General features: G+C 51.7%; 1 protein-coding gene across 2 annotated transcripts; it reads right to left on the bottom strand.

Moving 5' to 3' along the window:
- Positions 1–333: 333 nt before the first annotated feature.
- LY6H (lymphocyte antigen 6 family member H) lies at positions 334–2,977 on the bottom strand. 2 transcript variants are annotated; one of them, XM_003802350.2, is made up of 5 exons: positions 2,824–2,977; positions 2,480–2,548; positions 1,869–1,996; positions 1,078–1,197; positions 334–797 (listed from the first exon to the last, which is right to left on the bottom strand). In XM_003802350.2, coding segments are annotated over exons 2-5 (486 nt in total). In that variant the 5' UTR covers positions 2,482–2,548; positions 2,824–2,977; the 3' UTR covers positions 334–561. The 2 variants fall into 2 exon arrangements, with proteins under 2 accessions (XP_003802398.1, XP_003802397.1); XM_003802349.1 differs by lacking the exon at positions 2,824–2,977 and having other exon boundaries at positions 2,480–2,624.
- Positions 2,978–14,297: the final 11,320 nt, after the last annotated feature.

Below are 14,297 nucleotides of genomic sequence, written 5' to 3'. Positions count from 1 at the left end.
ATTCATCTCAACGCTGGCCCTCACCCCCCACCAAGGGCTCCCAAATCTCAGCAGGCTGGAGCAGCTGCGCACACCCACCCAGCACCCGGTGTGTCCAAGTGCGTAACTGGCAGCACAGGCCATGAGCTGGGCAGCCTCAGTAGCATGGATGAGCCCCCAGTCCACTATCTCTGCTCTCCCATCACTTCCTACTATCTGCCAGGACCCCCACCCCCAGGCTCAGACCCAGGTGTCAGGACTCAGAAGACTTTATTTCTCTATAGAAGGTAGCCTTTCAGCCAGGCTGTTGGGCTATGCCTAGCTGGGGTTAACCTCCCCTCTAGGACCTGAGGGTCCCAATCCCCTGCCCTCTGCCCAGATGCCAGGCTTCCTGGGGATGTCCAGCTGCCTGGCACTCAGAGCTAATGGACAGACAGGGAGGTCTCATGGCTGGGGTGGGGTGAGAGCCACAGGCCACCGAGCTGGGCTGAGACTGCCCCCAGCCCCGGCCAGGAGAGGCTGGGGAGGGAGCAGTGACAAGCTCAAGGAATGAGCTGAGAAGATCCTAGAAAGGAACAGACCTCAGGGCCCAGCCCAGAGCAGGGCAGGCCCCAGGCTAAGCAGGAGGCTCCCTGCCAGGGCCCAGGGGCTGCGCTCTACCCCAGCCACCCCATTGCACAAATCCTTCTCACAGCAGTCCACGTCGACTTTTAAGATCCCAGAGTTAATAAACCCCATTAGATAGTCTGAGAAAAAGTGTCGCTTCACGAAGTCACAGGAAGAGGCACACATCTTGTTCACAGAATGGTCCTTCCTGCCTGGGAGAAAGAAAGTTAAGGCCTGGGAAGGGGGGCCCAGCCCTCTCTGCCCTGCACCCATGAGGATCCAGCCCAGGGCAGCCCTTGACCCACCCATGCTGGCCACAGCTACACAGATAGGGCTACCAAGGCCACACAGCAGGGCACCATCCTACAGCACACCCATGCTCTTCTCCCAAGCCAGAGGGGCTCAGAGAAGACTTCCGACCTCTCCCAGGCTCCGACCTCTCCCAGGAGCCTGGCTCTCAGCAGCCCCTCTCCACCTGGGGTCCCGACTTACTGCTGCTGGGATCAGTGATCCGGACACTGGCACACACTGTGTCCGATGACTGGCACTGCTTCGGGGTGCAATGGCTGGAGTTGGTGGTCAAGGTGCAGTCCTGGCACCACAGGCCATGAGCTGGGCAGGGCACCAGGAGGAGGATGACCAGAGGCCAGCTGCAGGTTGTCCTGGCAGAACCCTGGCTGAGGAGGCTCAGACTCCCACCCCCAGGACTGGGTGGGCCAGACTGACCTCTGGGCCAACCCCTGCTCCTCCCTGCAAGTTTCAGGAGGGCCCAATCCTGGACTTGGGGAGTCCTACAGCCCCTCCTCAGCCCCACACACCCATGCAGAGTTACACACTTGGCCACACATACCACACCTACAGTGCCTCCTGCACAGTCCTACCCCACCTCACACCCCTAAAGTTCTGTGGGTTCCAAGCCATGAAGGGCCAAACTATTCTACGGGAGCCTGGGTGGGGCTCTGAAAAGTGATGCGGGTCAGAATCCCGGCCCTCCCCTGGCAAGTGTAGGCACCCATGCAGGACGGGTCACCCACTGCACGAGGCCTAGGAGGAAAAGTGCTCGGTGCTAGATGCCCTCCGATGCTGGGAGAGGCCGGCGTGACCAGATGGGAGCAGGCAGGGGCTGGCCTGGGGTCCCGGGGTCCAGAAGGGGAGGTGGGCTTTCTGGGAAGCGTAGTGGGAACAGTCGGAGGACGGCGACCTCACAGCCCCTCCTTCCGGAGCACCAGCCTCGTTCTCTCCATTGGGGGGACCCGATCCATCCCCGCGGGCCCCCCACTCACCGGGCGCGGAGCACAGCAGGACGGCCAGCAGTGCCAGACCGAGCCCCTTCATGGCTGCAGGCAGCATGCTCCGGGCGGGCCTGTGCGCGATGTGGGGGCTGCGGGAGGGGGTCCTCTGGGGCGCAGGCCTGGTGGAGAGAAGCCTCGGTCAGGAGCCTCACGACCTCCCGTTTCTTGCCTCAGGACGCAACCTTCCCGGCGGAATCCAGGGCCTGGGTCGCCCTAGAGCTCGCAAAGCCCCACCCCCAGCCCGTCTCCCACAGCGTCCACCATCACTGGCGTCCCCGCCGGGAGGAAAGGTCTGCCTTCTCTAGAGAGGCGACAGCCAGAGGCGCCCCCTCCCCGCGCCAGGCACCTGTGTGAGGGGGTGTCTTCTCCTCCCTGGGGAGCTGTGGGCGCGTCCGGACTGCAAAGGGCAGCAGAAGGTAGGAGACCGCAGCACCTGCCGACGACGGGAGGGGTGCGCGCCACGTCCCCGCCCCCACCCCTGGACTGGGGGGCCGGGAACCCCGCACCGAGTCCCCTCCCAGGCCTCTCGCGCGCGCGCGCCTCGGCGCTCACCGCGGATCGGAGCGTGGAGCGCGGGCCTCGGGGTCGGGGGGCGCACTCACATCCCGGGGGGGTCCGCACTCCGGGCTCTGGCGGCGCGCGCGGCGCAGGAGCGGTGCCCTTCGGTCTCCCTGCGGACCGGAACCCGGGCGCAGCCTCGTCTTTCGGGGAACGCAGCCGCAGACGCGGACCCCACGCGAGGGGCGGGGCGGAGCCGGGGCGGGGGCCTTGCGGAGGGCGGGGGCGGCAGAGACGCGAGGGGCGGGGGCACCGGGGCTCGGAGACCCGGGCAGATCGCTGGCCCGGGCCTTCCTGCGCCCCTCGCTCGCGCGCACGCCCTCCTAAACTCCGGCTCCTGCAGCCACTGCCCACCCCCGCACTCCTCCCCCACCTCCGCGTCCCCCACCCAGGTGTGGGCAGGAGCCCGCCCCTCCTCTGCTCGGCTGAGATTCCCCTTGGAATTTCTCACAAGAACGTTTACGGCGAAAAGAAGCAAAATGCACAAAGACGCAGGGAGCGAAGGAGGTAAGAGCCGAGATGCTCCGCTCAGGTCCCAGTTCACACGCCTCCGGTAACAGACTTCCAACCCGGGCCCTCCCCTCCCCCAAGACCCCAGCAGACGCTGTACCCCCAGGGACTTTTGTATCCAACGACATTCACACCCAGGGGGTGAGACCCAAACCCTGGCCAGGGCATTCAAGGCTTCTTTGGCGCAGTTTCTCAGCTTCCTCTTCGCCTTGCACCCTACCCCACAGCAGTGCCTCCGCACCAGCGGTCCCCTGTGCCCAGAACCGCCTCTGTGGGCGCTGGGTAAGGTGCAGTCTGCCTTTGTTGGAATCGTCCTGCCTTCATTCACTGGACCAAGAACTGCTGGCCTGGCACTTCTGGGCCCTGGGCCAGGCACTAGAAGATGAAGTTTCTGCCTCCTCTTACACGACACATGGTGGTCACTGATACGACGATCATAGCTGCCCTTTGCTGAGCACAGACTACACATAAACACTTCATGTGTGTGGTCTGGTTACAGCCTCACAACGGCCCTTCTGTGCGGATACTGTTTCCATTCTGCAGATGGGGAGACCATGCACAGAGAGACTGAGCTCCCTGCTCCGGGTCCCCCAGTGACCTGGTGACATGGCTAGTGGTGGGACCCAAGCAGTGTGGCCCCAGAGCCTTTGCACCTCACCGCTGCACGTGCAGCTGCTGCTGAGTGAAAGGCAGAGGAAGAGGTGGAGAAGAGGACGGCATAAAAGGACCCAGGTTTGCATTTGGATCAGGGAAAGCTGAGACCTGGTAAGGTGTAGAGGGCAAGAACTGGATCATGGCTCAAACACAATTCTTTTCAAAGCATTGCAGAGTACTCAAGAAAGTAAAAGAAATCAATACATAAATAAGATCACAGAACCCCAAAACCTGTCTGCTGAGTAGGAGGCAGGTGTGGAAGCCAAAGGGATCCTGGGCACAGCCTGGACCTGTGCAAGGTCCCAAGTCCCAGATCTGAGTGTGCATACTCCCAGAAGCAAAGCCTGAAGCAAGGGTTGAGGCCAAGGCTTTCATTGGTGATGATGGGAGCAGTCCTGGGAGGAAACCAGGGGAGGTGTGTACTGAGTGAACTGGGGGGTGGGGGGGACTGTAGCCTGGTCTCACAGAGAGACTTGGCTAATGGTTCAAAATGTGAGCCTGGGACTGATCTCACCCAGGGGATGAAGGAACTGAGGTATTTTTACAGTAGCTGCCGAGAGACATTGATAGAGGGCTGCTCTGGGGGTTCATTCTCCAACACTTTCCACTTGCCACCCACACAAGACAGGAACAATAACTTCCCTCTGGTGCAGAGATTCAGACACGGGTCATTGGAATTTATGCTGGAACACACCAATGAGGCTGGGGCTTGGGGGAGCATTTGCAACACCCACCCAAAATGTGCAGGTGGAAAGAAAGGAGGGTTGAGCCCTACAGGGCAACTGGGAGACTCACAGGGAACTGAGACCTCCAAGAGAACAAGGGTGGTTCCAGGTGAGGAGCACCCTGCACACACAAGCAGAGCCAGTGGTGAGTCTTCTCAGACAAAAGCAACCCCCATCTTAGGGCCTGGGGTTCTCATAAATTTAACTGAACCAAAAATGAACTCAAAATCAAAACTCAGCAAATATCCGAAGAAGTGCCTCCAGAGTAAGACTTAGCAGAAACAATGTCCAGCAACATATTAAAATTTCCACAAACTTTCTAAATTGAAGGCATCAGATATAAAATATAAAATTAACTTTCAATATGTTTAGGGTATATTAAAATAAGGAAGAAGACTCCATCAAACTGAACATCATGCATATCTGGAAAAAAATAGAATCTCTATGCCAGGCCCAGTGCTCATGCCTGGAATCCTAGCACTCTGGGAGGCCAAGATGGGTGGATTGCTTGAGCTCAGGAGTTCAAGACCAGCCTGAGCAAAAGTGAGACCCCCGTCTCTACTAAAAATAGAAAAACTGAGGCAAGAGGTTCACTTGACCCCAAGAGTTAGAGGTTGCCATGAGCTGTGACACAATGGCACTCTACTCGGGGTGACAGCTTGAGACTGTCTCAAAGAAAAAAAATGGAATCTCTAGAAATGGAAAACCTTTCATTGAAATTAAAAGGTCAGCAAAAACTTTAAAAGATTCACAAAAAACCCACACATATAATATAGTTTTTTAATTAAATTTACATAATAGAACATACAAAGAGACATAGAATATAGATTCATCGTTGCCTGGTGCTGGGGAAAGTGAGGAATGGGACGTAGCTGATAATGGGCACCATTAATAAATGAAGTGATAAAAATCATTTTGGATGATGAAAATATTCTAAAAATAGTGATGATGGTTGCACGACTCTGTGAATATCAAAAAGTCACTGGTATACTTGAATGGGATACATTGTACTTATGTGACTTATATCTCAATAAAGCTGTTGTAAAAAATGGTCAGCAGATGGCTCAGGCAGCAAATTAGACCTAGCTGAAGAGGGGATATGTAAACTAGAAGGTAAATCTAAAGATACTGTTAGAATGTAGCACAAGGGATAAGAAGATAGAAAAAGAGGAAAGAGAAGTTAAGAAATATAAACGAGGCTGGACATAGTGGCTCATGCCTGTAATCCTAGCACTTTGGGAGGCCAAGGTGGGAGGATCACTTGGGATCAGGAGTCTGAGGTTGCTGTGAGCTATGACGACACCACTGGACTCTAGCCGAGGCAACAGAGTGAGTCCCTGTCACACACACACACACACCAAAAAAAAGGAAAAGAAAAAATAAAAGAAACGTAAGTGTGCAGTGAGCTAATGGAAGTCTGGTTGAAATGCTAAAGGAAAGAGTGCCAGTAGTTGAAGAGATTATGCCCGAAAGTATATCAGAACTTATGAAAGATAAGTATTTAATATTCACAGAGAAGCACAACATACAGCAAGACAGTTTAGGCCAGGTGTGGTGGATCATGCTTAAAATCCTAACACTCTGGGAGGCTGAGGCAAAAGGATGGCTTAAGTCCAGGAGTCTGGGTTTGCAGTGAGTTCCCTGACACCACTGCATTCTAGCCCAGGAAACAGAGTGAGATCAACCTGAGAATCCATCAGTGGATGAATGGATAAGGAAAATGTGAGATGTGTGTATAATGGAATACTACTTAGCCTTTAAAAAGAAGAAAATTCTATTTGGGATGTTGGCTCATGCCTATAATCCTAGCACTTTGGGAGGCCAAGTCAGGAGGATTGCTTAAGGCCAGGAGTTCAAGACCAACCTGAGTAAGAACAAGACACCATCTCTATGAAAAATAGAAAAACTAGCCAGGCATGGTGGCAGGCACCTGTAGCTCCAGCTACTCAGGAGCCTGAGACAGGAGGATCACTTGGACTCAGGAGTTTGAGGTTGCTGTGATGTCACTGCCCTCTAGCCAGGGCAACTGAGCTAGACCCAGTCAAAGAGCGGGAGAAAAGGAAGAAGAGAAAGAGGCAGAAGAAAGGAGAAAAAAAAGAAGAATCTGTTATTTTCGACAACATGGATGAAATGAACCTGGAGGATGTTATGCTAAATGAAATAAGCCAGACACAGAAAGACAAGTTCCTGGAATTCTCACTCGCCTGTGGGATCTAGACAGGCTGAACTCACAGGAACAGAGAGTAGTGTGGTGGTTAGATGTGAGGTAATGGGTGCATTGTAGAAACATGCTTTTGAGATCTTTTGCACAGTGCGGTCACTATAGTTCATAATAATGTAATTCAAGATGTCTCCGTACCTCATTGCTGAATAATCACTACGGTCACCAGCTGGCCACAGGAGCACTTCAAAGCAAAGAGTATGCAGCATTTTTTTCTAGGATGAGTGCAAGGACTTAAATGTCTGAACTCGTATATCAAAACATCACATCACACCTTATAAGCACATACAATTATTATGTATCAATTAATTTTTTGACATTTAGGTAAGTAAGTCCTTTCAGATGAATACAATTCAGAGAAGTTGAGAGAGTTTACCATTAACAGCCTTTTAATAATGAATATTCAAAAGAGTGTACTTCGAGAAGAAAACTTATTGCAGAAAAAAAGCCTAGAATGCAAGAAGAGTGGGCAAAGAAACTGGCCAAGAAGTGAAATCCAAATTCACATTGTCTTTTAAAATCATAAAAATGAGCCCATGAAGCAGCTCACACCTGTAATCTCAACACTGTGGGAGGCCAAAGTGGGTGGATCGCTTGAGCTCAAGAGTTCAAGACCAGCCTAAGCAAGAATGAGACCTTATCTCTAAAAAAACAAAAATAAAATAAAATCATAAAAATGTCTGATATGTGAGGTTTCAAAGGACTTCATGGAGTGCTGGACAGCAATGGCACATGATGGTCTGAATTAAAGGGTTCTGAGATCCTTGCAGAAGGCAGCTGTGATGGTGATGTGTTGTAGGAGTATTTAGGTACCAGGGACACAGAGTGAGGACTCAAGGGTGGCCACCCGTCAGGCTCAGGGAGGAGCATTTCATGTGGGGACTCAAAAGGTGCAAGGGCTGGGCAGGGGAAAGGCCTCCATGTGTTTAGGAGATGGAAAGAAAGTCAGTGCGTGGTGAGCTGAGGAAGGCCTGAGAGGTATAGGATAGGAAAAGAGGGTAAACATCAGACTCCAAGTGGTGTTGAAATCAAATTAAAGATGTGGATTATGTGCTGCAATTACCTTCTAGTTTACATATTCCCTCTTCAGCTATGTCTGATTTGCTGCCTGGGCCATCTTTAGAACTTTGGGTGTGAGTTGGGAAGTCTTTGGTCTGTAACTAACAAAATACCCATCCAGGAGTGTGACAGTTGATGTTATGTGTCACCTTGGCTGGGCATTTGTGAAAACACTCTGTATGTGTCTGTGAGGGTGTTTGGGGGTGAGATTAACATCTAAATCAGTGGGTTTTGAGTAAAGCAGACTGCCCTCCAGAATGCAGATGGGCCTGTACAATCAGTTAAAGGCCTGAATAGAAGGAAAGGCGGGGCTCAGCACCTGTAGCTCAAGCAGCTAAGGCACCAGCCACATACACTAGAGCTGGTGGGTTTGGGTCCAGCCTGGGCCTGCCAAACAACAATGACAACTATAAGCAAAAAATAGCCGGGCATTGTGGTGGGCACCTGCAGTCCCAGCTACTTGGCAGGCTAAGGCAAGAGAATCGCTTAAGCCCAGAAGTTGGAGGTTGCTGTGAGCTATGATGCTACAGCATTCTACCCAGGGCGACAGCTTGAGGCTCTGTCTCAAAAAAAAGAAGGAAAGGCCAACTTCTCTATAATTCCACTGAGTTTCCTGGGCACAACAGACTTCTCTACTGATAATGTCAAGTTCAGGTTATCCACCCAGAACAAGGTCATCATCCCTCCCACTCTATCCAGTATACCTACTTTATATGTTTCATAAAATATAACCAGAGCATGATAATTATTTATGAGTATAGTTATTAACTAGCACATTACTATTATATATTTTTTTTCTTTTTAAAATTTTCTAAGAGTACATGCAATAGTTGACTACTTTGCAGAAGTGGTGGCAAGTATAATTTGCATATTAATATGCATAAAAATTGAATTTGAATAATTCGAACTTTATTAAGTGGTTCATAATAAAAGGAAAAACAAAAAAGAACAGAACAGGGACATCAGTGAGGACGAACCTCGGGCCTGGGTGACCACCATGCACATGGAGTGAGGGGGCAGGCTCATGGCCTTGGGGAGGTCCCTGTCCAGGAGGCCTGCCTCATGGGTCCCTGGGTGGTGATGCAGATGATCTCCTGTGTGAGGCCAGGAAGAGCAGGGATTCGAGAGGTGCAAAAAGCATGTTGATACTCCAGCTGGAGAGCTCAAGTACGCCTGGGGCTCCAAAGAGCAATCAGAAGACAAAGACATGGGCGCTGTTGGTACAAAGAGGACAGCAGATGTGGTCACCTATGGAGGAAAGTGTCTCAAGAGAGGGGAAGGGTCCCCAGGTCCAGGCCCTGAAGCACTGGGCATAGGGTCCACCCCGAAGGAGCAGGGGGCTTGGGCTCTTCTTGCTAAGGGAAGAACAAAAGCCAGGTCCTCATACAAAGCTGGTAGTGCCAGCTCCACATGTCACTGACCCCGCAGCTCTGAGTCCAGGAGAGGACCGTTGGTGTGGGGTACTTTGTCATCTACATAGGTTGCTGCAGTCCCAGCAAGGGTCACACAAGGCCCTTCCCATCCCAGGTCCCATTGTTCCTGCCAAGATACTTCCTCCCTCTTTAGCCTCACCACTTCCAAGTGTCTCAGGGCCATCTCCATTAGAGTCCCAACATCATTCCTGCTTCCAAGACACCGCCCCCTCCCCTCCCTGCTCTTCCCCTGCAGCCCTTCTGCCCTTACCCGCTCACCATGCCAGGCTCTAAGGCCATCTTGCCTGCACCTGCCTTTGCCCAAGACCAAAATCTCAGCACACAGATATCCTTTAAAGGCATCTGAGGTTCCTGGGTGCTCCAATCTCCTCTAAAGTGAGATGATTGTGGAGAAAAAGCTGCAAGAAGCTCCAACTGCAAAAAGCCCAGCCCCAGCCCAGGACCAGGCCCCACCACAGGGGTAGGACATGCACCACCCTGGTCAGGTGCACTTGGGCTTCCCAGCTGCCTGCACAGGTGCACAGACACACCAGATGCCTGGCACACACACTTGCACACACCACACACGTGTGTACACTCACACACTCAGCACACACCTCTCATTCTTCACATCTAACCAATGCTGCCTGCCACACTGCTCCCAGCCCCAGAACTCGGCCAGCTCTCCTGAATGTCTGTGTGTCTCCATGTCTGGCTTTCTCTGGGGCATCTTTCCTAGGAGGCAGAAAGAATAGCCGGGTTCTGAGATGCCAGTCAGCAGGCGCATGGCCTCCCTGCCCCTCAGTCCCTTCATCTGCAAATTGGGGTCATGCTAACACCAGGCACATGTTGTGGTCATCACACAAGACACAAGGATGGAGCACTCCTCAGGGAGCCTGGCACCGGGTGCACATCATGCCCAGCTGGCACCAAGGGACACTGCACGCCAGGCTGGGCACTCATGCTGGGTCCCTGTCCCCTGGAGCTTATGTGCCAGTGAGGAGAGCAGGCCAGTCTGAGAGCAGAGGGTGAGGCGGCCACAGGGTGTGAGCAGCAGTGTGGGAAGAGCACCTGGGACCTGGAGAAGAAGAGGCCCTGCTGCAAGGGGGTCGAGCTCCAGGTACTGGAGCAGAAGGGAGCAGGGCTCAGCTGAGCAGGGGCAGGGGCGAGTCCTAGAGGAGACAGGTGGCTCAGGTGTGCACTGTATAAAGGGGCTGGATTTTAGACTGAAAACTACAGGGGCTGGGAAGGGTTTGAGGTGGCAGCATCCAAACCCAGCCATCCTCAGCCAAATTCAACTTGTCCACTTCAGATGTCACTCCACTTCTCCACAGGGCAGAGAACAGGACAGGCTCTTCCTGAATGCCCTGGCACAAGACCAGCTCCTGTCCCTTTTGATAATCTGGACTCAGGAACCCCTGTACCGCTATGGGTGGTGCTTGACTGTAGCCAATGTGCCGCTGGGCTGGGGATCTCTGCCAAACTTCCACTCACAGACATGGAGGGCTCCTGACAGGCCTGGAATGAGGTAGGCCCTACTGCCCGTGTCCTGGTGTGGCCGGCAGGCTACCAGGTGGTGTCCAGTGGCCCACACTCCAGCATTCCCACCTCCAGAGCATGGGATGGGCTTACTGACCCACTTACAGAAGCAGCAGAGGGCTGTGATGTCACCACCAAGGTCAGGTCACGAAAAGACTGTGGCCTCTAATGTGGGCACTTTCTCCCCCTCCTCAGACCCTCCTGCTGGTAGAGCGAACCAACAACCATGTGAGTGGGCTTGGGAGCAGACCTCGGACCAGGGGAGTCTCTGGACAATAGCTGCCAGCGAGAGGATTCAGCAGAACCCGGGCTCCTGCCCCACAGACCCCAAGAGGACGCATTCTGTTGTTGTAAGCCCCCAAATTGTGGGGGAACCTGCCACACAGAAAAGGTGATTCGGGGGGCGGGCACTGTGCATTGGCCAAGACGGGGGCTGTGTGCCAGGATGGCAAAAGCAGCATTCCTGGGGAGGGCTGGACACTGAGAGACTGAGCCGCTCTCCCGATGCAGGGCTGAGTTGCCAGGGAAACCAGACTCTGCACCCGCTTCCCAGCCTCTCTGCCTTCCTGGCCCACGCGGGCACTTTCACCCTATCAGGGTTTTCGCAAACAAGAATAATAATCTTGGTCATAATTAGGAGAAGAAAGGACTTTTTTCTGTGACATGGAGCACACCAGTGCCAAGGTGTGGCCTGCCTTTTCAGTCTGGGCAACCCTGTGGTGACCTAGTGACAGCTGGCCTTGGCCTCCCTCCTCCCAATCCTGTTTTCAGGGACATGGGGCAGTGGGGGGAGGATGGGCTGTCCTGGCACCCTGCTGGGGACACCTGATGAGTTCCTCATGCCACACCCAAGTCCCCTTTGTATGCTCAGATCCTGGGAATGATGGGGCCACAGCTGGCAGAGGCTGGAATAGGTGCAGGGGCAGTCGCACCTGGGTGTGCTGCAGAGCCTCCCACTTGGCGTTGTTAGCCAACACCATCAGACCTCCTCCAAGCCTCCATGGATGTGGGCAAGTGAGAAGACAGATGCACCCATCCCAGGGACTCAGGCCACGTTACAAAAAAGGGGCTGCTTCCAAAAGACAGGCCTGGCTTCCCAAGAGGCCCAGCTGGGGCCTGCACAGAGGCGCTCTATTCTTCCCACCGCAAACATGTCCTAAAGTCAGGTAAGGTGGAAGCCTCAATCCCCAGGGGCTCCCAAAACAGTCAGGGAGACAGACAGGGTGTGCGGTGGGCTGATTGGTGCCCCCGCAGAAGACACTTGCACAGCCTAACTCCCAGGAGCTGTGAATGTCGCCTTATTTGGAAAGGAGGGTCTTTGGTGACGTAATTAAATGAAAGACCCTGAGAGAAGACCATCCTGGATTCAGGCACATCCTAAACCCAATGACAAGTGTCCTGAGGAGAAACAGGAGAGAAAGAGGCACAGGGAGAAGGACGAATGACCACGGAGCTGAGACCAGAGTTATGTGGCCACAAGCCCAGGACGCCTCAGGCCATCAGAAGCTGGGTCATCCCTTCATCCCCTCTGACTTCAACTTCTGGCATCTAAGACCACAAAAGGTTAGATTTCTGGTGTTTTAAGCCACCAAGTTTGTGGTAATTTGTTATGACAGGAAATTGATCCACTATCCTTGGCCAGTGGGAGCCTCTCAGGTTTATTCCTGTGTCTTCTGACATTACCCCGGCGGCTCTTCCCCAACACGCTATTAGGAAAAATTTCAAGCATGCCGAGTAAGTTGAAAGAATTCTACAGCACACACCCGTATACCCAGCACCCGGATTCTCCAATTAACATGTTGTTACAAGTTTGCTTTATCATCTGCCCATCCCTGTGCCTACCCTCAAACCCGTCTCATGTTCCCCATGGACTTCACAGTAGAGTGCAGACACCTGGGCACTCCCCCTGAGGACTTCCCTCACACCTCATTAACTATTTAACACTGGTCCAAATATGCTTTGAGGTAAAATTGCATTCAGTGAAATGCACAGATCTGGAGTGTAAAATTCCGTGGTTCTGGCAAGGGTGTACACCCACATAACCCCAGCTGCTCCTAAAACATGAGCATTACACACTGAGCCCACCTCCATCCCCTCCCTCTGCAGAGGCTATGGCTGTTCAGGCATGCTGAAATCCATGTTTTGCCTGTCCCAGAACTTCAGAATGGAATGGTGCTGTATGTATGTTTTCTTTCTCTTTCTTTCTTTCTCTCCCTCTCCCCCCTTCTTTCCTTTCTTTCTTTCTTTTTACAACACCATTTGGAAGACAATAACACGGATATTCTTTTGTGCTGGCTTCTTGTGACCCACATTTTGCTCCCATGCCTTGCTGGATGTCCCCTGGGTAGACATTCCAGAACTTGTCTCTCCACTTTCTAGCTGCCAGATGCTGGGCTGTGTGCCACGTGTGGCTCGTAGGAACAGGCCTTGGTGCACAGTGCGTGAGCTTTTCATTCTCTTGGGTGTCCTAGGGTTAGGTAAATGTTTAGTTCCTGAATAGGAAACTGACAGCCTTTCCCAGAGTGGCTGTGCCATTTTATACTCTCTCCGGCAACGTGCAGTAACCCGGCTGCTGAATGTTGAACAGACTGCATCCATCTAGGAAACCCCAGGCCATCCACTCATTTCCTGCCCCAGAGTCTGGCATCCTCTGCAGCTCTGTTTCTCTGTGGTAAAGGTGTGCAGAGACCATAATGCAGACACAAAGCCCGCTCACAGTTGCCAGGTTTCATTGTCATTGACATCTGCAAATACCATGTTTCCCTGAAAATAAGATACTGTCTTATATTTATTTTTTCTCAAGAAGACACATTAGGGCTTATTTTCAGGGGATGTCTTATTTTTATTAAGTATAATATAACAAATCTACATTTATTCAAATACAGTTAAGTCATCTTCTACTGGAACCTGACGGGGGAGCCAACCTTGTTGGTGGGGCTGGTGCTAGTGATGCATGAACTCCTTTCCCCTAGCCTTTCACATGTAATAGGATGCCTGCGACCACGGTTACTACACTTGCGTGAACGGCTCAGAGAAAGGAGTTGTGGTAGATAAAAGGTATTCCAGTCTTCCCTACAGCTCCACACCAAAATGCATGGTGTGGCTATGCAGATACGCTGCATGGCCACGCCCATCACTAGGTCTTATTATCGGGATAGGGCTTATATTTAACAAATGCATAGAAATCCTGCCAGGGCTTAATTTTTATGTAGGTCTTATTTTCAGGGAAACACGGTAGCAAAGTTAGCAGCTAAATATCTTTTTTGTACACATAAAGGAAAAAAATCACCATGTCTATGCTTTTTTCAATTCAAATTTAGGATTTCAGGGGTCTTATTTAACTTTATTTTCTTAATTTGTATCTCTTTAATTTTATGCTGAAAATCTTTGTTTTTATAAACATTAACATATTTATTTACTTTGTTCTGTGATGTGCACATAATAGTTTCAAAATAAAAATACCAACATCATTATAAATTTGAAGTCTGTGAATGAAGACTAAGATGCCTTCTTCACTGTCCATCTTGTCCTGGAGTGTGGTCCACAGGCAGGCACCTTCAATGTGCAGTACTCTGAGGCTGCCAGGGTGATTATTTTTTCTGAGAAATTAATTTGATAATTTAATATACAGCTTGAAGTTCCTTTGCTTCCATTTCTTTTCAATTTCTTAGGCTTGTTCATTTGATATTTTTATTATGTGTGGAAAAATAGATACATATTATTAAGGCTTTTTAACAAATTC

This window comes from Otolemur garnettii, unplaced genomic scaffold, assembly GCF_000181295.1.
Source record: "Otolemur garnettii isolate 467f Iridium unplaced genomic scaffold, OtoGar3 scaffold00245, whole genome shotgun sequence".
NCBI lineage: Eukaryota > Metazoa > Chordata > Mammalia > Primates > Galagidae > Otolemur > Otolemur garnettii.
Note: the sequence above shows the minus strand (reverse complement) of the source record. Positions and strands in the feature narration are given on the sequence as shown.